General features: G+C 35.0%; 1 protein-coding gene across 1 annotated transcript in view; it reads right to left on the bottom strand.

The window, feature by feature from the left end:
* Positions 1-15902: 15902 nt before the first annotated feature.
* Positions 15903-26921, bottom strand: part of LOC128643341 (tRNA pseudouridine synthase Pus10-like) — a 30066-nt gene continuing 19047 nt past the window's right edge. Inside the window, exons 4-5 of the mRNA XM_053696272.1 lie at positions 20574-20660; positions 15903-16064 (exon numbers count right to left, since the gene is read on the bottom strand). Coding sequence (XP_053552247.1) covers positions 15903-16064; positions 20574-20660 — 249 coding nt within the window. The remainder of the gene's footprint in view (positions 16065-20573; positions 20661-26921) is intronic.

Here is a 26921-nt window from a genome sequence, read left to right as displayed (position 1 = left end):
AACAAGTTAGCAGAGCATTGCACCCACTTGCAAATGGATGATTAACAAGAATGAGGTATAACCCCAGGCGCCTACCCTAAGGAGGCTAGGTGAATAAAAATATAAAATAGAATCTAAACTTCAGTGTTGTCTAAAAATTGTGTTTTAATACATATGTTTAAAATCTTTGGAATGAATGTTTTACAAATTAAAACAAGTTTACATACAAAACTTCATGGATCCATGATGAATAACAGATAGAATAAAAAATGAAATAAAAACAATGAGATAATACTTGAGCAATAATATACAATAGCAGCGATGAAGAAATAAAAGCAGTTGCAGACAATTCTTAGTAAAACTTCTCAAAATTGTTCAAAATTGAATTCGAGGTGAGTAAATTATTGGGGAAAAAGTGAAAAATTTGTAAAAAATCTGTGGAAAAAACTCCTCAAAATATAATCCAAAAAAATATATATAATCCAAAAAAATATGTATAATAAAGGTGAAAGTCTGAAAAGGTGATAGTCTAAAAAGTAGTCCTATTTAGTCCGGTGGCTGAAAATCCCAAATCACAGTGAAAATGGTGTATCCAAACTGTTACAAAATCAATGCAAATGATACAAACTTAGGTGTAGAAAATGTCACAATAGAAAATGATGTTTAAAAATAAAATGTGAGTGCTCCAATATTCCTCAAAATGCTTGTCTTCAGACACAAATCTTCAAATTAAAATAGGATGAGTGCATAAAAAGCGAAAAAATGAAAAACAAAAATAATAACCTGTGGAGAGAGAAGAAAAAGAATATAGTGTAGATTGTCCTAAAAGTTTAGCAAACAATAAAATAAGGCTTACCAGTGCTGGTCAACGCGTTTCGGCCCGTGCTAGGCCTTTCTCAAGACTGGTTTTAGTTTACAAGTGGTAGCCTTATATAGGGTGTTTAACCGGATGTAGTTTGATGTTTACTTCCGGTTTGCCGAAATTGATTACTTTTTGGCTAGATGTTCTTAGACTTTATCCAATTGTGTGTAATTCTATTGTCTTAATTCAACACAATAAAATAATAAAATGCTTCCTCAACTTAATCTATGTTGTTAAAAGGGATTTTTATTTCTCCCTTCCTAATACCTCCGTGAGTTACGTGACGTCACTTCCGGTCTAGGTAATTTTACGATCGGTTTGTATAGATCGTGTGATCGAATTGGGTAATATATGTTATAATGGAAGTGGGGTGTTTATATTTTTCTTCGTTCCTTACCATTTTGGGTTTCTTTAGGCTGCTAAAATTAGGTCCGTGATCGGACCGACCTGATTGGTCATGACGTCACGGCCTCGGGTTGGCGCCTTTGATTGGCTCTAAGAAGTGGGTTTGCCTAATCCTGCCTTGCTATTGGTGTATTTGTGGGCTATGTTAATGGCCCTGATTAGAGGCGTGTGAATGCTTTATCGTTCTGGTTGGATATAAGGATTATATTAATCCTAATGAGATGGTATTATCTAATATTAATCTTCTAGGAATTTCTCTTGGGGAATTCTTTATTTGGACGATCTTCAAATAGAGGTCTCAATGTTAGGATGTCAGATGTAAATATCGTATCTGTTTGTTCACAATAAATTTGTTTGTTCACAACAAATTTTGTGAAATTATGAGGATGTCGATAATAATAAATTTTTAACATATTTTTAATATATTTTTAAAAAATGTGGAGGGAACATTTCTTGTTCTAATAGGTGGTATGTCACTTTATTGAAAATCTTCGTCAAGTGCTTTTGAAAATATCCCCCACTATTAGGTACAAAGAAAGAGAATATAGGGTCTAACTCCCCTCCCCCTGTCACTCAATTGGTTACGTTTAAAACCAAATACTACCTCCCATGTTATATATACAGAAATAGTTCCTTTTTTTCCCAAAAAAGTTCCCTTTTCCATTGACGAAGATTTTCAATAAAGTGACATACCACCTATTAGAAAAAGAAATGTTCCCGCCACATTTTTTAAAAATATATTAAAAATATGTTAAAAATTTATTATTATCGACATCCTCATAATTTCACAAAATTTGTTGTGAACAAACAAATTTATTGTGAACAAACAGATACGATATTTACATCTGACATCCTAACATTGAGACCTCTATTTGAAGATCGTCCAAATAAAGAATTCCCCAAGAGAAATTCCTAGAAGATTAATATTAGATAATACCATCTCATTAGGATTAATATAATCCTTATATCCAACCAGAACGATAAAGCATTCACACGCCTCTAATCAGGGCCATTAACATAGCCCACAAATACACCAATAGCAAGGCAAGATTAGGCAAACCCACTTCTTAGAGCCAATCAAAGGCGCCAACCCGAGGCCGTGACGTCATGACCAATCAGGTCGGTCTGATCACGGACCTAATTTTAGCAGCCTAAAGAAACCCAAAATGGTAAGGAATGAAGAAAAATATAAACACCCCACTTCCATTATAACATATATTACCCAATTCGATCACACGATCTATACAAACCGATCGTAAAATTACCTAGACCGGAAGTGACGTCACGTAACTCACGGAGGTATTAGGAAGGGAGAAATAAAAATCCCTTTTAACAACATAGATTAAGTTGAGGAAGCATTTTATTATTTTATTGTGTTGAATTAAGACAATAGAATTACACACAATTGGATAAAGTCTAAGAACATCTAGCCAAAAAGTAATCAATTTCGGCAAACCAGAAGTAAACATCAAACTACATCCGGTTAAACACCCTATATAAGGCTACCACTTGTAAACTAAAACCAGTCTTGAGAAAGGCCTAGCACGGGCCGAAACGCGTTGACCAGCACTGGTAAGCCTTATTTTATTGTTTGCTAAACTTTTAGGACAATCTACACTATATTCTTTTTCTTCTCTCTCCACAGGTTATTATTTTTGTTTTTCATTTTTTTCGCTTTTTATGCACTCATCCTATTTTAATTTGAAGATTTGTGTTTGAAGACAAGCATTTTGAGGAATATTGGTGCACTCACATTTTATTTTTAAACATCATTTTCTATTGTGACATTTTCTACACCTAAGTTTGTATCATTTGCATTGATTTTGTAACAGTTTGGATACACCATTTTCACTGTGATTTGGGATTTTCAGCCACCGGACTAAATAGGACTACTTTTTAGACTATCACCTTTTCAGACTTTCACCTTTATTATACATATTTTTTTTGATTATATATATTTTTTTGGATTATTTTTTGAGTTTTTTCCACAGATTTTTTACAAATTTTTCACTTTTTCCCCAATAATTTACTCACCTCGAATTCAATTTTGAACAATTTTGAGAAGTTTTACTAAGAATTGTCTGCAACTGCTTTTATTTCTTCATCGCTGCTATTGTATATTATTGCTCAAGTATTATCTCATTGTTTTTATTTCATTTTTTATTCTATCTGTTATTCATCATGGATCCATGAAGTTTTGTATGTAAACTTGTTTTAATTTGTAAAACATTCATTCCAAAGATTTTAAACATATGTATTAAAACACAATTTTTAGACAACACTGAAGTTTAGATTCTATTTTATATTTTTATTCACCTAGCCTCCTTAGGGTAGGCACCTGGGGTTATACCTCATTCTTTTTCTCTGTCATTGGGTAAAAGCTAGGAATACCCCTCCCCGGGCTTATAGGTTAATATTAGGCGCTGAGGTCAATTTTTTCTAATTTGAAATGGATGATTAACCCCTTAATACCAAAAACGGAATAACAAATGACAAAAACGTTTTTTAAACAGTCACAACAACTGCCACAGCTCTACTGTGGCTTTTTACCTCCCTCAATACGACTTTTGAAGCCTTTTGAGCCCTTCAGAGAAGTCCTGGAACATGCAGGAAGAAGCTGGATGTCTGTGTCTGTAATTTTTGCTGCGCAAAAAAACCCGCTAAAATAGGCCCCTCCCACTCATATTACAACAGTAGAAAGCCCCCAGAAACTGTTTCTAGGCAAAATTCAAGCCAGCCATGTGGAAAAAACTAGGCCCCAATAAGTTTTATCACCAAACATATATAAAAAACGATTAAACATGCCAGCAAACGTTTTAAAATACACTTTTATAAGAGTATGTATCTCTATTAATAAGCCTGATACCAGTCGCTATCACTGCATTTAAGGCTTTACTTACATTACTTCGGTATCAGCAGTATTTTCGAGCAAATTCCATCCCTAGAAAAATATTTTAACTGCACATACCTTATTGCAGGAAAACCTGCACGCTATTCCCCCTCTGAAGTTACCTCACTCCTCAGAATATGTGAGAATAGCAAAGGATCTTAGTTACTTCTGCTAAGATCATAGAAAACGCAGGCAGATTCTTCTTCCAAATACTGCCTGAGATAAACAGTACGCTCCGGTACCATTTAAAAATAAACTTTTGATTGAAGAAATAAACTAAGTATAAAACACCACAGTCCTCTTACGACCTCCATCTTAGTTGAGAGTTGCAAGAAAATGACTGGATATGGCAGTGAGGGGAGGAGCTATATAGCAGCTCTGCTGTGGGTGATCCTCTTGCAACTTCCTGTTGGGAAGGAGAATATCCCATAAGTAATGGATGATCCGTGGACTGGATACACTTAACAAGAGAAATGATCATTGTGGCACTACTAAGCAAATGCTGAGTATGACGCAGGCAGTAGAATTCAGCACAGGATTTATTAGTGTATAAGTATGTTGCACTTTTACACTAATACATACAGCACCAAAAATACCCAAATGCTGCTGCCTGCGGCCATATTTACAATTTGTTTACTAAATCTATAAATGCTAACTATGATATATTTAAATATTAGCTTGAGGATAATATGCAGATGTATTTTTACAATCAAATTATGTCCATGCCTAGTGATTAACCCCTATAAAAGGTGTTAAATATATAGTTGTGCCCTTGTATCACTACAGATGAGGATACAGCTAAAGAGCCAATCAGGAGCAGGCATACATGTGTATCCCCAATTATTAGTCATGTCATCATCTGTATTAAAAAATGGGTGTTCAAGAAGTTCAACTTTGATGGTTTTAACCCTTTGAAAGAAGTCAAACACATTTTAAAAATAAACAAAAAAGAGCTTAAAGGGACATGCAACCCAAAGTTTTCTTTCGTGATTCAGATAGAGAATACAATTTTAAACAACTTTCCAATTTACTTCTATTATCTAATTTGTTTAGTTCTCTTGGTATCCTTTGTTGAAACGCAAACCTAGGTAGACCAGGGAGCTGGAAGCTAGCTGCTAATTGGTGGCTGCACATATATCCCTTTTTCATTGGCTTACCAATATTTTCAGCTGGCACCCAGTAATGCAGGATACCAAGATAATTAAGCAAAAAAAATAATTAGAGGTAAAATGGAGAGTTGTTTAAACATGTATGCTCTTTCTGAATCATGAAAGAAAAATATTTCACACATTACTAAAATATCAAAACATTACCATGTTTTTAAAAACAGAAATTACTTTAAACGTTATCAGACAGCGCCACTTAGTGGCAATTACAAATAATTCTCACTAATTTCAAACTCTACAGAACAGCTAAATAATTCTGATTTTCAAAAAATGCCTCTAAATATTTTTTATTTTGCATAAAAAAATTAAACAATGTCATTAACTAATATCTCACAAGCCGCAGTAGTGGTTAAACTTTGGAGAGAATATGCCATCTAAACACATATTGGTAGGAGCCGCAATAGTGGTTAGATTCTAAGTGGAGAAATCATGCTATATAAGTATATATATTTAAAGTGAAGGTAAACTCACCCTAATTTCGATCTACTATAACATTCTTTTTTTAAAATAAGTAGGAGTTTCATTCATCAATTGTTATATATGTGTGTATATATTAAGTTCTCGCCGTTATAAACTATGCCTAAACTATCCACTAATTCAGCCCGTCTATTTTTTTTTATTTTCTGTGTATGTCACGTTTTTTTCCCCAACCAATTGAAACTCTGGCCGTTAGGCGGCCGTCACTCGATATCATCCGCCCCTTGTTTTATATGCGCATGCGTAATTTATTTAGATTCAGAATTAATGCCAAGAGCGCACCCGTTTGATTTCGCGCATGCGCAGTAGAAAATATTGCCCGGCGATTATGCGCATTGAAAAGCAGTATCGCGATTTGCGCATGCGCATTGCAATCTGAGATTGTGAACGCGCCTTTGTGACATATAGAGAGCGGGTGGGACCGCTGAAGACGTCACACAACGAAGAAGGAGGAAGTAGGGATGGGGAGGAGTCGGGTTCCAAACGGTAGGGAATTAGTAATGTATTTTTTATTAAAACTATGGCAGCAATATTTAAACAAAGTTAGCGACTACATGCATGAGAAAATGATAAATGGGAGGTTGTTTTCAAGAAAGAAAAACTTTACCTTCACTTTAAGATATTACAAGCCAAGATTAAGTCTTTTGGGATTTGTTATAATATGTTTAACGGTGATGCGCAGTGCAGATTATATTAAATGTATGATATTTTATTCCAATTTCTAAATGGACGTTTTATAAACAAAACACAGCCTATCAGTTTAATTTATTATTATTATTATCAGGTATTTGTAGAGCGCCAACAGATTCCGCAGCGCTAAATTATAGCAATGATTGGCTGACAAAATGCAATGAATAGGAGCAACCAGCACCTAAGTAATAATGACACCTGATTAAGGAAAGTGTCCCTGAAACGCGTTGTGAAAAACATTACCAGTCTGGCCAGGGAAGTGTTTGTTGCTCCCTTTTAGTGTGTTTTATTGTGTTTTCATGTTTATATTATACAGCTCAAAGTCTTCTATCATATGTATAGGGGCCATGAGACAGATTAGCTCTTTGGGTACATTGTTTGACTCTGCTTACTATCTACAGAATTAAGAGATACTATGTGTGTGTATATGTATGCTGTGTATATTTATATATATATATATATATATATACATATACACACACACACACACACTGTATAAATATATATATGCGCATTTTTTTCTATTTATTGAACGCTTGATTTAGCATATTTGATTTTATTTATAAAACAAAGTGAGATATTAGTTCATCACATTGCTTATTTTTTTATGCAAAATAAAAAATATTAATATACATTTGTTGCAAATCAGAATTCTTTAGCTGTTCTGTAGCGTTATTTGTCTCTTGCTTTTGTTTTTAAAAACAACTAATCAATTGACATTTATACTTGTCCCACCCATAAGTACAAATGCATTTAAAAATAATATCCTCTAAAAAGATTTTATTTTTACACTAGAATCTCGATAAACAAACTTCGATCATTGATAAGAAACAGAATTTTTTAAGTCTGTTAAAGGGGTAGTAAAGTCAAAATTAATCTTCCACAATTCAGATAGAGCATGTTATATTACAACAACTTTCTTATTTACATCTATTATCTAATTTGCTTCGTTTCTCTTGATATCCTTTGTTGAAAATCATACCTTGGTAGCCTCAGAAGCAGCAAAGCACTTCTGGGAGCTAGTTGCTGATTGGTGGCTGCAGATGCCATTTGTCATTAAATTACCCAATGTGTTCAGCTTGCACCAATTAGTGCACTGCTGCTACTTCAACATAGGATACCAATAGAATGAAGCAAATTTAATAATAGAAATAAAATTGTATGTTATGAATCACAGAAAAAAATGGGTTTCATGGCCCTTTAAAAATAGTTTACTTGTTTAAAGGGACATTATTAATTTAAAATCGTCTCCACTTTAATGTGTTCCCAATTATCTATTTTGTCTGCTGGAATGTAAATAAATTGTCTACAAAAAGCTTCTATAATTAGATTTTCCTGTGCTAAAAATTATTTTGTGCTCTTATGGTTGCAGGACATGGCTCACCAATTAGGCTATAGCAGTGTTCTTTATTAGCTAGTGAGGTTGTGCACAGATATACACTGATTTCAGTATAAAGATAAACAGTTTCAACTTAAAGGTACAATGGACAAACAGCCGTTAAACATTTAACTCAAAGCTGCTGCAAGAACACCCTTTCAAAAAGACTGGTCTCTCTCCTACCCCAGTGGGAAGTTGTTTTCTGATGCTGGCTCTTGTTTAAAAAGCTTTTCTATAACCAATACCTCAGTATTCAAATTATAGGTGGCAGTTTCACCAGCTATTTCACCTGACAAAAAACAATTTTCAACAAACAAAAAACTGCAATACACAAATAATTTATTTAAGAAAACAAAAATGGAATATCCCTTTAACAAAGCACGTTTCTATAATATGTGCTTATGCAGTACGTACAATTTTATAAACAACTTAAAGTGAATGTCAATTTTGATGCTAAAGTGCCCGGTTTTTAAAAATTTGATTAAATACAGGGGCACTTTAATTCATCAAAATGTACATTTCACTCCTGTTGAGAAAAAAAAATTACCTTTTAATCTTCACAGCAGCTCCAGCTTCCTCCACCCATCGCAAAGCCTCTTCCTGGGTCTAAAATGAGGAATCCGGCTTCCTCCAATCACGGTGTTGAATCAGACACTGATTCCCCCGGGGGGGAAGCCATGATTGGAGGATGACCTATCCATCATTTCTGACATCAGAAATGGCTTGCAACGACCGGAGGAAGCTGGAGCTGCTGTGAAGATTAAACAGTAAGGGTTTTTTTCACAACAGGAGTGAAATGTAAATTTTGATGAATTAAAGTGCCCCTGTTTTTAATCGAATTTTTAAAAACCGGGCACTTTAGCATCAAAATTTACATTCACTTTAAAGACAAAGCTACAACTTTGAAACCATAAAACAGACTCCTTTTCCTAGGATAGCAAATGTTTATGTTGTAAAGAAACTGTAACTAAAACTGTAAAGAAACTGTTCAAGCAAATTGAAAATGGCAACTATTTTTAATTAAAAAAAATGGTTCACATGAGGAATCTGGAGTATTTGGCACCATAAACCCTGTGATCAAAGTGAAGATCCATTTTGATGCTAAAGTGCCCAGTTTTTAAAAATTCGATTAAAAACAGGGGCACTTTAATTCATCAAAATTTACATTTCACTCCTGTTGAGAGAAAAAAAACCTTTTAATCTTCACAGCACCTCCAGCTTCCTCCGGTCGTTGCAAGCCATTTCTGATGTCAGAAATGATGGATAGGTCATCCTCCAATTACAGCTTCCCCCCCGGGGGAATCAGTGTCTGATTCAACGCTGTGATTGGAGGAAGCCGGATTCCTCATTTTAGACCCAGGAAAAGGCTTTGCGAAAGGTGGAGGAAGCTGGAGCTGCTGTGAAAATTAAAAGGTAAGTTTTTTTTCTCAACAGGAGTGAAATGTAAATTTTGATGAATTAAAGTGCCCCTGTTTTTAATCAAATTGACATTCACTTTGAAGGAAACAAACCACACTGTATACACCAATTTTCATATAACTGCATGTAACAGACAATACTATAAAGAAGAATAAGCACAGATACCAATATAACAATCCAGTATAAAACCTTTTAAAAACATACTTAGCGCCCAGTTTTAGCACTGTTGATGAGGTTAGGCTGGGACACAAAATGAAAGGGGCTTGGAAATCAGGAACAGCAGACACCACCTCCTCCCCTGCATATGAAAAGACCCTTTACACAAACAGCAGCAAGCTTGAATCTGTAGACATCAGTATACACTTTGGGGCTTGGTTAGGAGTCAGAAAATCAGCACAATGTTATTCAAAAATAAGCAAAACTATACATTGTTACAAAAACACTCCCAGATGGGCTATATAAATGGATCATCTACAAAACATCTATGGAAAGAAAAATCTAGTGTACAATTCTGGGCATCTGTAAACTAAAATTAAAAAGCAAACATATTGCTCAGGGACAAACTAGTTTTCTATGAGTTTTAATGTTTGATATAGCAAGTCTGTTTGGGGTTGTGATCAGGTAAAATTATGAACAGACCTAGGTAAGAGCGCCATCTACTGCTGAAAGTGGCTAAAAATTATCATAACATTTCCAATAAAAGATTTTCGCTTGATTACAAGTGTTGCAATACGGCTCTTTACGCTGAAAAAAGCGTAATGGCCAGTAACGCATATTACGAGTCGTGTCGGTATAGCTGTAACGCAAGCATTTTAGCCTGTAACGCAACGTACATTCCGCACTAAAAAAATTACGTTTTTGTGTGGGATTTTCATAGCGCCGGTATTACAGGTTGTGCGTTCAGGCTAAAATGCTTGCGTTACAGCCTATACTGATACGATCCATACCGCCATCTGAGACCAGTAGTTATGGATTTTGTGTAACAAAATTTCACAAAACTCACAACTAAAGTGTTACAAAGTACACTAACAACCATAAACTGCCTATTAACCCCTAAACCGCCACCCTCCCGCATCGCAAACACTATATAAAACCTATTAACCCCTAATCTGCCGCCCACCCACATCGTAACTATTAAATAAAGTTATTAACCACTAATCTGCCGCCTACCCACATCGCCAACACTATTTAAATATATTAACCCTTAAACCGCCGCTCCCCGACACTAATAAAAGTTATTAACCCCTAATCTGCCGCTCCCTGACATCGCCCACACCTAAATAAACCTATTAACCCCTAAACCACCGGCCCCCCACATCGCCAACACTATAATAAAGTATTAACCCCTAAACCTACAGCCTCCCATATCGTAACTAATAAAAAAAAACTATTAACCCCTAGACAGACGTCCCCCCACATCACAAAACACTAAATTAAACTATTAACCCCTAAACCAAACACCCCCCTAACTTTAAATTTAAATAACAATATAATTATCTTTAAATAAATAAAAATTTACCTGTGAAATAAAAATAAACCTAACATTAAACTATAAGTTAACCTAATATTACTATTCTAATAAAATAAAAAAATACTACCAATTAAAAACCTAAATTACAAACCCTCAAACCTCCGCTCCCCGACACTAATAAAAGTTGTTAACCCCTAATCTGCTGCTCCCTGACATCGCCCACACCTAAATAAACCTATTAACCCCTAAACCTCCAGCCCCCCACATCGCCAACACTATAATAAAGTATTAACCCCTGAACCTACAGCCTCACACATTGCAACTAATAAAAAAAAACTATTAACCCCTAGACAGTGGCCCCCCCCACATCACAAAACACTAAATTACACTATTAACCCCTAAACCTAACACCCCCTAACTTTAAATAACAATATAATTATCTTTAAATAAATAAAAACTTACCTGTGAAATAAAAATAAACTACAAATTAACCTAACATTAATATTCTAATAAAATAAAAAAATACTACCAATTAAAAACCTAAATTACAAATTTAAAAAAACCTAACATTACAAAAAAAATTACAAAAAATAATAAACACTAAATTACGAAAAATAAAAAACACTAAGCTTACAAAAAATAATAAACAAAATTATCAAAAATAAAAACAATTGCACCTAATCTAATAACCCTATAAAAATAAAAAAGCCCCCCAAATAAAAACACTGCCTAACCTACAATAAACTATCAATAGCAGTTAAAAAGGCCTTTTGTAGGGCATTGATCTAAGTTAAACAGCTCTTTTACCTGTAAAAAAAATACAAAGTCCCCCCAACAGTAAAACCCACCCTCCAACCAACCTCCCTAAAATAAAAAAACCTAACTCTAAAGTAACCGTTTCAAAATGGTGTACCTTGCATTTCTATTGGCTTGATTGATTTGAACAGCCAATAGGATTTCAGTAGCTATCATCCTATTGGCTGATTTGAATTTGAAGCATCAAATCAGCCAATAGGAATGCAAGGTACGCCATTTTGAAACGGCTACCTTTCATTCAACTTCAGTGTACGGCGGTGACCGTATGAAGAGGACGCCCCGCGCAGGATAGGATCCACTTCCAGGATTTCCGGACTTCAGGAACCGTGAGTAGATACTCTGAGGCTAGTGTTAGGGGGGTTTTTAAATTAGGGATGGACACTTGTAAAATAGCTGTATGCCCTTTTAAGGGCAATGCCCATACAAATGCCCCTTTAGGGGCAATGGGTAGTTTAGGATTTTTTAGAGTTAGGTTTTTTTATTTTGGGGGGTTGGTTGGGTGGTGGGGTTTACTGTTGGGTGGACTTTGTATTTTTGTACAGGGAAAAGAACCATTTAACTTAGGGCAATGCCCTACAAAAAGGCCTTTTAAGGGCTATTGTTAGTGCATTGTAGGTTAGGGGGTGTTTTTATTTTGCGGGGGTTATTTTTATAGGGCTATTAGATTAGGTGTAATTGTTTTTATTTTTGATAATTTTGTTTATTAGTTTTTGTAAGCTTAGTGTTTTTTTATTTTTCATAATTTAGTGTTTAACATTTTTTGTAATTTTAGATTTTTTTATTTTTTTCGTAGTGTTAGGTTTTTTTAAAATTTGTAATTTAGGTTTTTAATTGGTAGTATTTTTTTATTTTATTAGAATAGTAGTTAGTTTAATTTATAGTTTAATGTTAGGTTTATTTTTATTTCACAGGTAAGTTTTTATTTATTTTAAGATAGTTATATTGTAATTTTAATTTAAAGTGGGGTTTAGAGGTTAATAGTTTAATTTAGTGTTTTGCAATGTGGTGGGTTGGCGGTTTAGGGGTTAATCGGTTTATTTAGTGGCGACGATGTGGGGGGCCGGAGGTTTAGGGGTTAATAGGTTTATTTGACTTGCAATAGTTTAATTTTGGGAAACATGGTAGTACTGGTACGAATTACGATATCAAATTCCCATTTCATTGTGAGGCTAAGTTTATTGTATATCTAATTTAATGTCCATGTGGGTTATCATATATAGCTAAAATTGAAAGCATCTTTAAAGAAAGAACGGCAGTACACAGATCCAATGTTAGACAGGCCCTTGAAACAGGTAAAACTGATCGACCAGAAGCCCAACATTTTCTTTAGATTGACCATGCCTTATCCTCTTTGTGATGTTTACAAAATGCAATAGTGCTAGAAAGTACTAGAAAGCTAAAGGTTAAACTCTGAGTAAGGTGCTACTAGGTTAGAAAAAGTTATAAAAAAAATTATAGTCTGACTCGTATTACCAATATAGCATATATAACATTTAATAAAACCTAAAATAGGTTATCCAATATGGCGGATAATAATAAAACAAAACAAAAATGCTTATATTGAGGACGTCTCCTCTAATAGTAATTATCCGAATACAAGACAATATTTAAAAAATGTCCTATAGTTTATAGAGCATAAACATCTACTATACTCAATACCACCTTCTATAAAAACATTAAAATAAACAGTCCATTGAAAAAAAATAAAAACAGCCTGTGAATGCATGTCTTGAATTTGTATTCAATGCAATGCCGTGGATTTTTTTTTTTCTTTCTTTATCTGTCTGATGACGGGGTCACTCCTCGAAAATGTTTACAACACTTTAAATATATTCTTTAATTTATGGCGAGTGCTCTCTTTGGATCCTATATATATATATATATATATATATATATATATATATATATATATATATATATATATATGGGAGCAAACAAGTAGAATGTTACAGTTCAGGAGCCCTGACCAGAGAACGAGCGGTACTCACAAAATGCGCTAGTCAGGGGAAAGGAAATAGATGGCAGCTGTTAGGGACTAAGACCTCAAAGGGGTTAAACCCGATGATGTAAAAGTTAGAATGAATGTACAAGGGAATAACAGCGCTCACAAGTCCTTATATAAACAGAGTGATGTGACATTGATATGTATGTTAATACAATATCAACAGTGTCTGAATGTTAAAGACCAAAGTTTCTTAAATATATATAAGAAGTCAAAGAAGATCCATATAGTGATCTTTAAATGCAGTGAATTCCCTTACCAGAATTTACCTCAATCATATGAGGTAAGTTGCCGCACTGGAAGGGATGCTCAGTTCCTTGTAATTGGTTGGTCCGGAATGCCCATGTATGCTTCTAGACTTTCATCCACCTCTTGGAGTATGTAGAGATTTTTTTCTTCCAATGATTATCTCCCAGGATACGTGTGTGGATGTGCCCGTCACCTCTTGGAGTATGAAGTCTTGGTATGCACTTTCTCATCGGCAGATATACCTTGGAAACCTTTCCTGAGACCCTCCTTAAAAGCAAACCATTAACTTCCCATCCAGAAGCGCTGATCTCCGGACGCAGACTGTCTGTTGCTGCCGATCACCCCCAGCACTGCTCCTTCTCTGCGCTGTGAGCGCTGTTATTCCCTTGTACATTCATATATATATATATATATATATATATATATAAAATATTTTGTCATTGCACACCCTGAGAAAGGCTCCTTGGAGGGCCTTAACGTTATGTATTTCGAAATCCATAATACATTTACTTTTTGGGCATATTATGGACTACAGAGTATTTATTTGAGATATATATATATATACATACACACACATATATATATATATATAAAAAATATTTTGTCATTGCACATGTCTATTTAAACATTTTTGGGGGCTATTTTTGTGCAGCTGTATTACAATATTGCCATGTTGATACTGACCCCTGGAGGTCCTGTTATATATTATATAAGGCGTGACAATCCCACAATGGCTCTGAATTTTTAGTTCTTGCTTCTATTTAGTTCTGCTTTTATAAAAACCCTTTTTGGTCTCCTAAAATTAGGGTGGTTGGGGGGAACTTCCGGGCAGCGGCCATGATCAGTCGCATAGCTGCATGCTCCCACAGCTTTTCTTTACTTATCTTGAAAAATCTCCTTTTAGCTGCTTAATTTATATGACTTTTTATAGAAGTTGTTCTATATTCTGAAAGCCGCACCTTTTGTACACATAATTATTGGAATAGCTGCTAGCATCGGCGCCCGGAGCCATTTCAAGACCTTGGCCTCTACTATACCCCCCGGCAGGGCGTCTTGGCCCTGTCGTTAGGCAGCACTGAGTGTGCTTTAAACATATATCTCGCTACTTATTGCCGCTATATTTCTTGAAGGATTGGGGGATTTCCCTACCATCTTCTACATTATGGAGCCCTCCACAAGAGATTTAGTTGTTGCCATGGCGCACTTACTAGATCAACATTTTCAACGTCTTGCGGACAGCGTATCTACAGCTCTGAGTACCATAACTGTATGCAAGCCACAAAGAGAGGAGCTACCAGGTCAGATAAACAAACAGATCCAGGTGACCGCAAAAGATTACAGTAAGCTAGACCACTCAAAAGAGCTATGCATGAACGATCACCCATCTCGAGGAGGAGAGGAGCGAACGCACTCGAAGCTGCAGGCAAGTCATACTGGAGATCACGCTCCTGTTTCAGAGACTTACCCTGTTTTAGATCTCTTTGAGATTGCAACAGTGCTAACGAAGGCTCTTGAAGTAAGACGCAGTACTCTCCCCACTTCATGGAGTGATACCCTTTTTGTTTTAAAGAATCCAGCCTCCGTGACTGGTCTAAGGGCAGTTAATTTTGTTGACTTGGGGACATCAGAATTCGCCGGAGACACTGGCAAGTTGCTACCTTCTAGTCCCTATTACCAGACTTTACCACCTCACCTGGAGCCTATCATTTGAAAACAGGAGTTGGGTAAATAGGACTTTTGACCAAGTGTTCTTACCATCCTCCGCTTTAACTTTTATGGAGATGGTGAGCTTCGTTGGAGAGAGAGGAGGGAGGGAAATAAAAAATACAAAGGAACTGTGACTGTTCATCTCCCTTGCAGCCAACAGGGGATTTCCCTCCCGATATCTGCGTTCACCAGCCCTGTGTTGCCATTATTGTTTATTTGCTTATGTTTTCTTTTTTCATCTTGGCAGGCCGATCGCAAGACTTATATATATGTGTGTGTATTTTTAATAGCATTGCCAATGTTATTTAAGTTCAGACTTGTTAAATATTATGTTTGTCAGTGTTATACAGATATAGTTAATATTTACGTCGCTATTCCACAATTACAGTAATCACACTTCTCCTTTTTCCCTGCTGCGCTGCCGTATGACTGTACAGTTTATAGTTAAGAATGCTCTTAGTGGCTCCCTATTATATGATTCTTGCCCTATAGGGTTGCTGTTTGGTGTGCTGTCTTGTCGGCGGCCGAGACGGGACAGAGCACTATGTATATCCTAAAATAATATCAAGGTGGGAGCTCACTTTACTTTTGTTATTTCCTCCTCTGCGGAGCTACTCTCATATTAATACATATAGTAATGTATGTGCGCTATGCTGAGTCAGCATGTTTATAGTCAGCGAGCTGCAACCTAACCTTTGCAGATTATACCCTAATTTATCTATTCTCCCATCAGTTTTCTTAGTTGCACTGTCCCATAATCTTTTTAGAGGATGTGGGGAAATCCTTACACTTCCAGATGACTTAACCAGATAGATTTTACAGTTATAAGTTTATATGTTAAAGAGGTGTCATAGGACTGGTTTACACACATCAAATAGCGTTCTAAAATTCATAAAGCTGCCTTTTGTTTATGTATGCTATTACCCAGTTTGCTCCCTTTAAACTGTGATTTTTCACTGCTCTATTTCCAAATTGGAGGGGATTACTGTGACTGCCGAGCAGATAGATTGTATAGCCTAAGGGTTATCCCCTGTAATCCATCTAACTGTTATGGGTTTATGTGTTAAAGGGATGCTATAAGACTCACTTGCCCATATCAAATGTTGTTCTAGAATCCATGCAGCTGCCTTTTATCTTTATATGATAATACCCGGTTTGCTCCCTCTATACTCTGAATAAGCAATACTCCACTGCTCTATATCTAAAACAGATGGGATTACTTCAATATCTGCACTGATAGACTAGACAACTCATAAGATTATTCCCTGCAATCCTTCCCTTGTCTTAAGCCCTTAATCTCTAACAGCGGCTTCATATACCATTAATCCTTTCCCTTTAACTTATTTTTACATTAAAGCGATGTAATTAGTAATATTAGAATATCAACATACCTACTAAAGCATTAATCTAGTCTTATAAAATTAAAACCGAGGTTCCTGTTTGGAGACCCAAAAGTGGTTTCCTCCATTAACAATAGTCTCCTACGTTTTTTTCTTATACACACATCTGGGGTCCAAGAGTGGCCTCTGGTATCAACTGGGAGACACCTCTAAATTCTAGGCATTCTACCTGCATATTATATTTTTCAAATGTATTTTTGAAACATACTATGTATCTATGGTTTATACTGTGTGAAGTTTACATGACACTATTATTCTGTTTGGGTTTCTTATTGTCCCATGTATGCCTTGCTTTAAACCTCAATAAAAAAAAAACAAAAAAATAAAAAAAATTAGGGTGGTTGGCTCCTCGATATTCTTCCTGTTAAAGTCACTAATGGTTCTCTACTTTACACAAATGTACTGTATTTGTTATTGGTTTGTGTTAAACATTTTAAAATCAATAAATAATCTTTTGCATGGTGTTTTTGAGTGTTAAATTTATTTAAATTAACTCATGGAAGTATATAATGAGTTTAAGAAGGAAATTACATCTTACTCACACAATATTATTCTCTTGGTATATATTTAAGAACATTCACAAGCTGACATAGCTGTGCTCTCATTGTGTAGCTGTATCTTGCTATCTAGTAATACGGGTAGAAAACCCTTTATCCAAACTGCTTGGGGACGCAAAAGGCTTGGATTTCGATATAGTTCGGATTTTGTAATATTTGTATATTTGCATCTGTAAATGGGGACCAAGTGTAAACAGGAATATCTTATGTCATTTAGTCAATATTTACATATAATAATACAGCTTATTCAGAAACAAAGGTAGTTTTATATAATGTGTATTACTTTTGCATGCATACATAGTCCCATCATAAAGATACTGCAGTACTGTAATCAGAAAGGCAACAGTTGTTTTAAATAAATATATAGACCATTAGCATTTTAGAACACAAAAAACACAAACCAAAGATTCAGGCAGAGAAGTTTGTAACTTAATTATGGGGGAAAATGTTAGTTTTTAGAAAAAAATAAAAATAAAAAAAAAGAATTTAATACAAATAAAAATGTTTGGGTTTTGGAATAATTCTGGCTTTTGGAATTCCAGATTTTGGGATTTGTTCCTCTAATATGAATGCACATATAAGAGTTCCTGTTTCATGTACAAATAAAGACAATAACTACAATAAAAATATAAAAAATCACTGATCACAATGCTGCTTGGTTATTAGAAAGTTATTAGAAGAAGAAACACTGTCTAACTTCAGAAAGTTTTCTAGATGTTCTTAAGAAGGAGCCACCAGAGAGAACTCACTAACGGAGGTAGGTCCCAGTTAGGATGAACATTTCTTTTTCATTTCTGAAGTTAATCCTCAGTACTGATCAAATATTTCATTGCTATCTTCAGTGCTGTCTTCAAAATATCCAGTACAAAATGCACAGATAATCGTTGTTATGATTGTTTTTTTGTCTTCCAGTAATTGTTTTAGATTGATTGGATAAATCTCAGTGCCAAGCTAACAGCTTTCAGCTCAAGAATATTTACTGTAAGATCCCTAAAGGCCTAAAATTATTGGTCTGATTATCAAAACCTCTCCAGCTGGCAACCTGATGAAGAGGAGTGTCTCCTTGAAACGCGTAGTGGATTGTCTAGGATTTAACAGCCGGTTTATCCTGCTCACCTGGTTGCAGTTTATATGCTATTGTGACTTCCAGAATCTAACTGAGATATATCCAGTGCAAGTATCACCTTTTTATTTAGCACTTTCTATTTATTTGTAATGTATTTTTTATGCTATTGAACTTTTTTTTTATTTAGTGGCGCTGTCTCAAATATCCCTTTTTATAAGAGAGATGGCTAAATAATATTCTTTTGTATCTATACAAAATATTGACAATTGACTTCAATTTCCTTTGAATGCTGCGGATTATTTGACATTATCCATGTTGGCTATATGTTTATAAATTATACCGCCATCTGTTGGTTAAAACTAGAGCGAAGAATATAAGCAATAAAGTATGCTGTATTGGTATTGTGCCCAATGATCTAAAGCCCTCTGGTGTAGCAAGATTATCTAAGGAGTCTCGTCAGCAGTGTGAGGTCCCTCAAATAATTTCATAAAGGCATTTACATAGCTAGGAAAGATTCTAGATGTGGAGGAGAGACACATAAATTGCAATATAATGCTAAAAAACCCCACCAAAGATTGTGTGATTTCTCTCCATGCCGGAAAGTTTATTTATCATCTTCAGGTCCTTATTTTATGGGTTAAAGGTTCTACGCACCTTTAAATATGTTGTATATAAATTATATAAATATTATGTATCTTAAAAATGCATTTAGATAACGTTGCAGAACGCTGCAAGCCCTCTTCACATAGAAGACTTCCCATATATAAAAAACATTTTTTTGTTTTTTTATGAATAACGTTTATAAAACAAAACTGTAATACATTTTAAAAAGTTGAGATAACGTGGTTTAATATTCTGGAAAATAAAATGTTTTTACAATCATAAAACCTGACATGATAAAGGTGTTGTTTTTCTAATGCAAATTTACTGCTGGTCATTAATATTAATATTACAATTTCAAATGTTGACAAAAAGAACTAAAAGTAAATTTATATAAAAAGTAGTCTGCATTGTCAAACTTCAAAAAAACATTAAAAATGGGGGGTTATTTCTTGATCAAATCAGCAGTTTCCTATTACTGAGCCTCAGGGGTAAGCTTGGGCATATGAACATTAGAAAGCCCTCTGTGCTACTGTATGTCAAGACTTTCACTGAAGAAACAGAAAGGGGTTTCCTGTTGTCATGGATACGGCTGAGCCATCAACATTGAGAGGACAGCTCAGCTGATGATTGGCAGTTGACCCGCTTACTTATACACACCTTAGTCTACATAGACTGGGTACATCAAACTACACATGTGCTGCAGCCCATTTAAATGGTGTGTTTGATACACAACATATCATAAATTGACTACTTCTGTGGACAGTGGAAAGCTTTAATATTTTAAAAGTATATAACATCACAATGGTGTGAAATAAGTCATTGTAGTCTGTTGATAATATTTTAGCTTTATTTTATTTTTTATTTCTTAAGTTACTAGAATGTCCCTTTAAAAAAAGAATCATCTAACTGGCAAATTACTAAAGCCTTCTAAAAACTGTCCATGTCTTTTGCAAAACTTAAAGTTTAGTCAAAATTAAACTTTCCAATTTACTTTTACCATCAAATTTGCTTTGTTCTCTTGATATTCTTTGTTGAAAGCAAACATAGGCAGGCTCATTTGCTATTTCTAAACCCTATAAGGCCGCCTCTAATCTCAGTGCATTTTGACCGTTTTTACCAGATAGACAGAGCTAGTTCATGTGTTCCATATAGGTAACATTGTGCTCGCTCCTGTGGAGTCAGCACTGATTGGGTAAAATGCAAGTCTGTCAAAAGAACTGAAATAAGAGGGCAGTCTGCAGGGGCTTATATACATAGTAATTACAGAAGTAAAATTTATAAAAGTATATTAATATAACCGTGTTTATTATGCAAAACTGGGGAAGGGGTAATAAAGGGATTATTAATCTTTTTAAACAATACAAATTCTGGAGTAGACTGTCCCTTTAAAGTACTGTTATACAAATTAGGAGCAAGATCATAATAAAAACACTTACCTCTCTGACAGATAGCTGTGCTGGCAGAGACATTGAGAAAACAAAGTCTTTGAACTCAAACCCCGCAGAGTTTATCTTCTGGAATATCTGCAATAATAGAACACATTTCATACCTATAAGATGTTTTTTAGAGTGTGTCTGAGCGATGGCAGGATCTCCTTTTGAACCAGCACAACAAACAGAATAAATAAACACATATTTCAAAGAACAGTTTGTAAGACTGAATTATGCTGCTTTCTGTTTTTATTTGCCTTAGATTTACTTTACAGAAATGTTGTATATCCTGCAGCACTCAACAAAATTAATGTGTCAAGACTTGTTTTGATTGTTGCATGTGAATCTTCTCACTAGAAGCAACTTTAGTCACATGAGTTTTCTGTTACAACACATAAATATAGGGAAAGAGTTTAAAAAACTAATAACCATAAAGTAATTTGTATGCTGATCATAAGCTAAACCATAAAAAAAACAATTAAATACAAACAACAAAGAGCGTTTATTTGGAGGGGGGGGTTCTGTTAAACAGATTGTAAAGCAAAGACAATATATTAAAATTGTCAAATTCACAACACTATTGGTCACATTTTCTTACATAGTACATACAATTAGTACTGCGCACTAATCAGAGGATATTCTTTAAAGATAGATAATACCCTTCTCTCGAGTTCTACCGCAACACTGAATATCTGCTCAAGGGACGTGACTGCAGCCAGGGGAGCGCAACTAACCTGAAGGACTACAATTCAGTACATCTGAAATGATTATATGTTCAGGCTGTACACTTGACCTGTTTTCTTTGCTAACCTAATAATAATTATACAATGATTAAAGAGTATGTTTGGTGACATAATATGACCTATAACATATTATTAGCCTCACTCTGCTCTCCCCTATTTTGCTCGCAAGAGTTACGTTGTTTTAGTAGCTCACTAAAGCAATATGAAACTCAAATGGTTTTTTTTACGATTCAGATAGACAAATAATTTACTTCTAATATTACATTTTTTTTGTTCTCTTGAATATGTTTATTTCTTTGCTTTGGCCATTTAAGTACAAATATAAAGTAGATGCTCCACATTTAGCCACCAATCAGCAAGCGCTACAAAAGGTGCTGAACCAGAAATGGGCTGGCTCATAAGCCAAACGATTTGCATAGGAATGAGTGCTAGTTTTAAACCCCCACTTAGGTCCTTCCCTAAATTCTAGCTTTGATTATATTATACTGGGGGTAGCACCGGACAGTGTAGTAAGCACTGCTCTATCAATTCCTATTACTACTTTGACTAGTGCCAGTAACATAATCTCTATATTAATTCTAGTCTTGGAGCAGCATTCAAGCTTCTCCATTTTCCTTATTACTTGAGCACAGTTGTATCCACAATGACTTCTTTTGATCTAAGTGCAGAAATGCAAAAATGGTGAGATGATATTAAAAATCTAACTTCTGATCTAAGAAATAAAAATACTACTGAAGGTGATACTTTAGGGGAATGGATACAACCGTTAGAAGACCTTAAGAAAATCCGGAAAAAACTCATTAAGGGACAGTGGAACATAGGCATGTATGATTTCTATCACAAAAATATTGTGATACCAAGAGGCTTACGCCTGAAAATGTTCCCGTCATTCTATGACTTAAAACCGGAGCTTAAGACTAAATGGGAGGGAGCACTTACTGAATGCTCCTTAAAACTAATTGGATATCTTGTAGAACATAAAACTGATAAACTTAAAGAAGCGACTCAGGAAATCACCAAAATCAGTGAGGATTTAAAACATTTTGAATTCAGGGAGGATTTCCAAAAATCGTACAATAAAACTAAACGTAGGTAGAAACATTTGCAAAATTTATCTCAGATAAAAAAGAGAGAAAAATTGACAGGGATCTAACAGATTATGCTCAGGGGAAGGTATATTCTTGGAGCAATAGTACTAATAAATACCCAGATTCTGACTGTACAGACAAAGAATATGATTCCACCGATGGTGAACTCTCTGAAGGCGAACAAATTCCCAAGCCCATACTAAACAAAAAGACCAAACCACACATTAATTTAGGCTGTACCACTTTAGGCGTAGGACTAGGAGGGGAAGAGGGAATACAACCTTGCATAAGGCGAAAGGTACGATTCAGCCAGAAAACACAATCCCACAAAAAGAAATAAATGATGTTAACAAAGAAACCATGAACCTTAACATTATTAATCTATCAGAAAAAACACTAACATCAGCACATATTTCTCCATTAAAAAAAGGTCTGTCCTTTGTACCGACCAACCAAATAGATAAATTTGAGGCAATCAAAGATATACACCTATTTGTCAGAAAAATATTATTGAGAAAGTATTTCTCTAATACAAAGGACCCCAATACTCTCCAACTCATTTAACAGCTTTGAACGACCTAATCACCCTTTTAGGTGACAATGATGATAGAGTAAATGAACCAACTAATAACAGCTGGCGCAAAATACTGAAACCAAAATCCCAATTTATCCCCCCAAGCAGTTACATTCCAGAACCTAGTCTGTAATGATATACTGACTATGAATGCATCTAGACAAGGTACAGAGTCTAGTTTGTCTAAGTCAGAAACAGAGGCTATTAGGGAATTATCTAGCGGGATGGACGTACAAATAAAAAATAGTGACAAAGGGGGAAATGTAGTGATATGGCCCACAACTATGTATATAGATGAGGCCGCAAGACAGTTGAATAACTCTATATGTTATAAAAGACTATTGGGGAATCCTACAGAAAACTTTCTTGAGAACTACAACAGTCGGATTAATACTGCTCTTTCTAAGAATGTTATTGACAAAAAAGAACTTACATTTCTTTCTGTAAACAATCCAAAAGTAGCCACTTTATATCTTTTACCAAAGATCCACAAAAATATTTCTTGCCCCACGGGGAGACCTATCGTCTCAGGGATTGGGTCTTTAATGGAAAGGGCTAGCAAATATGTTGATGCCAGACTAAGAAATATAGTGGAAGATCTCCCCTCCTATACGAGAGACACAATGCATATACTAAACAATATCTAGAATATCCAGATGAACCAGAATTCTATACTTGTTACTTGTGACGTTGAGTCATTGTGTATACAAGTATACAGACTGAATGGGGGATTAAAGCAATTGCACATTTCTTTGAAAAAGAAGCAGAATTATGTACGGAAATAAAATAATTCATTATAAAACTCTTGAAGTTTATTCTTACCCATAATTACTTTGTCTTCAATGACAAATTGTTCTTGCAAATCTGTGGCACTGCCATGGGCACTTCATGTGCACCGACTTATGCGAATATATACCTAGGCTGGTGGGAAGAAATGGTAGTGTTCCATGATTCTCTTAGGAACTACACTCAATATGTCACCCACTGGTCTAGGTATATAGACGATAATCTATTCGTATGGGAGGGTACAGTGGAACTATTGGGAGATTTTGTCAAACCATTATATACAAATCCTTTCAGGCTTTTCCTGACTTACAACATAAGTACAGAAAAGGTAGAATTCCTAGATTTAACTATTTATAAACAAGATGACCAACTGACTACTGAGGCATATAGGAAACCAACAGCCACAAATAACATACTACATGCTAGTAGTCATCATCACCCCTCGACTGTTAGAGGTCTTCCATATGTGGAATACCTAAGAATCAGAAGAAACTGTACTAATTTAGAATCATTCAGGAAATCAGCCCTAGAGTTAAGGGACAGACTATTAAAACGTGGCTATTCAAAGAAACTCCTGGCCAGAGCCTACCAAAAGGCGATGGTGAAGAACAGGTCTGAACTCCTTAAACCAAAAGAGCAAGCTATATCAGAATCCAATTCTCTGATATTTATATCCACATATAATTGCCAAAGTAAGAAATTTACGTCTATTGTCAATAAACATTGGCACATTCTCAAAAGTGATGAAAAATTACAAACACTGACAGACCATCATTAACATTCAGAAGAGCTAACTGATAACCTGACTACAAGCCACTTTGATAGGAATAGGAAGAAAACAAAAAAAATATTTACAAAGGCTCTATCCCGTGTGGACATTGTAAAACATGCCAATTTATGATTAAAAAGGAAGCTATCACTGACAGGTTCGAGAAAAACTGGAAAATCAAAACCCACATTAATTGTCAGAGCAACAATGGTATATACTGTTTATCCTGTTCCTGTAATATTCTTTATGTAGGTATGACTACACGTAAACTGGGTATCAGGATAACAGAACATTTGAGTAATATTCGTAATGTTCAAAATGACTTAGACAAAGGGAAACAGATAGTAGCTAGGCATTTCCACAAATTCCATACAGGTACAACAACATCTTTTAAATGTTGGGGTGTAGAACGAGTAAAGCCAGGGATCAGAGGTTGTAATTGTGAAAAAACTTTACTACAAAAAGAGACTAATTGGATCTTTAAACTTAAAGGGACAGTCAAGTCCAAAAAAAAACTCTCATGTTTCAAATAGGGCATGTAATTTTAAACAACTTTCCAATTTACTTTTATCACCAATTTTGCCTTGTTCTCTTGGTATTCTTAGTTGAAAGCTAAATCTAGGAGGTTCATATGCTAATTTCTTAAACCTTGAAGGCCGCCTCTAATCTAAATGCATTTTGATAGTTTTTCACCACTAGAGGGCATTAATTCACGTGTTTCATATAGATAACATTGAGCTCATGCACATAAATTTACCATGGAGACAGCTCTGATTGGCTAAAATGCAAGTCTGTCAAAATAACTGAAATAAGGGGGCAGTCTGCTGAGGCTTAGATACAAGGTAATTACAGAGGTAAAACGTGTATAATTATAACTGTGTTGGTTATGCAAAACTGGGGAATTGGTAATTAAGGGATTATCTGGTGTTGACTGTCCCTTTAACACCGTTATGCCCAACGGAATGAATGAAGCAAACAACTATTGATTCTATCTGTAAAGGAGTGTATATATCACTTGCAAAGGAACACTTTAACGTTGATATAACTTTGATGTATCTTTGAGTGGTGTAATAATATAATTTCTGTATATATGCATTAATGAGTAGTACAAATATCCAAGAACAATTGCGATTCAAACTCACATATTGGACTAGAACCTCTCTTTCTCTATATACATTGAGAATATAACACTGAGGGTACATTTATTCTAATAGCACAAGTCAGTTTAACTTGCATTGGTTAATAATAATAATAATAATAATAATTTTTTGAGAATAAATGAAATAACTTGGTTTCACCATACCAACATTTTACAACAGTGACTTAAAAAATCACCTAAAACCAAGATATAATTTATTAGTGCTAATAATGGGTAAGGTTGCAGAATATGTAGATACAGCTCTAACTCTCATTTTGAGTTTAATATTTCCTCTCTAATTGTATAAGAACTATGATGGGTTTATGGATGAGCAACCTAATTCTGCATATATGCCCTCAAACCAGGATTTTCAAAACATGGCTATTTATGGCTACTCTAAGGGACTAAATATACAAATTATAAGTCTCACCACTAACAAATGCTGCCCGTACACAAGATATGGCCACATTAATATCATATTACTATACCATACTTTCTGTGGAAATAGTACCACATCTATGCACTAAAGTGTGTCTGTTAGTGTAGGGTCAGACAGAATGGGGTTTATTCATTACGGACTACATTATGGTTTAAAGATGTTAATCCGTTAAGATAATACTGTACGAATCATTGGTGTGATATATAGGATTATTTAACCTATTACCATGCACACTGGTTGCTAGTCACAAGAAGGTGAACATATTTGCCACTTTGAATCTGTAAAAAATGTTTTTTACTTTTTTATTTGATCAACGTGAGTATTAACAAATGGAATCATCTTGTATTAGCCCATATACCTATTACTATGTCGTACTGAATCACGACTATTTCTATATGACAGGATATTACACCTGCATTATCCACCAGACATAACTGTTGCATATGTAACCACATGTAAGCACATCATAGTATCTAAAGACGTCGGATATAACACAAGACGTACTCAGTACTATAAGGTTTAGGCATATTAAGAGCTAAGGCTGGATCGCTATGAATACAGTGTAAATCACGGTCAAAAGTAACAGGATACGTAACCAGCCAATACCCAATCAGTGGATGGCCTAACCACACGCCCACTTAGTGACATTTACATAACGACGATTGGCCATCTTAAGGGCGTATAGCAACTGCTAAGAAGTAATAGGATAGTTACTTTGTGGGGCATGTGTACATAAAGGGGCAGCACCCAGGCCTCGGTTTGTCGCTTTCACATTGAGAAAGGCTGCGAAGACAGCCGAAACGCGTTTGTTTAAACA

Source organism: Bombina bombina, unplaced genomic scaffold (genome assembly GCF_027579735.1).
Source record: "Bombina bombina isolate aBomBom1 unplaced genomic scaffold, aBomBom1.pri scaffold_421, whole genome shotgun sequence".
NCBI classification, from domain to species: domain Eukaryota; kingdom Metazoa; phylum Chordata; class Amphibia; order Anura; family Bombinatoridae; genus Bombina; species Bombina bombina.
The sequence above is the reverse complement of the archived record's forward strand: the minus strand, read 5'-3'. Positions and strand labels throughout refer to the sequence as shown.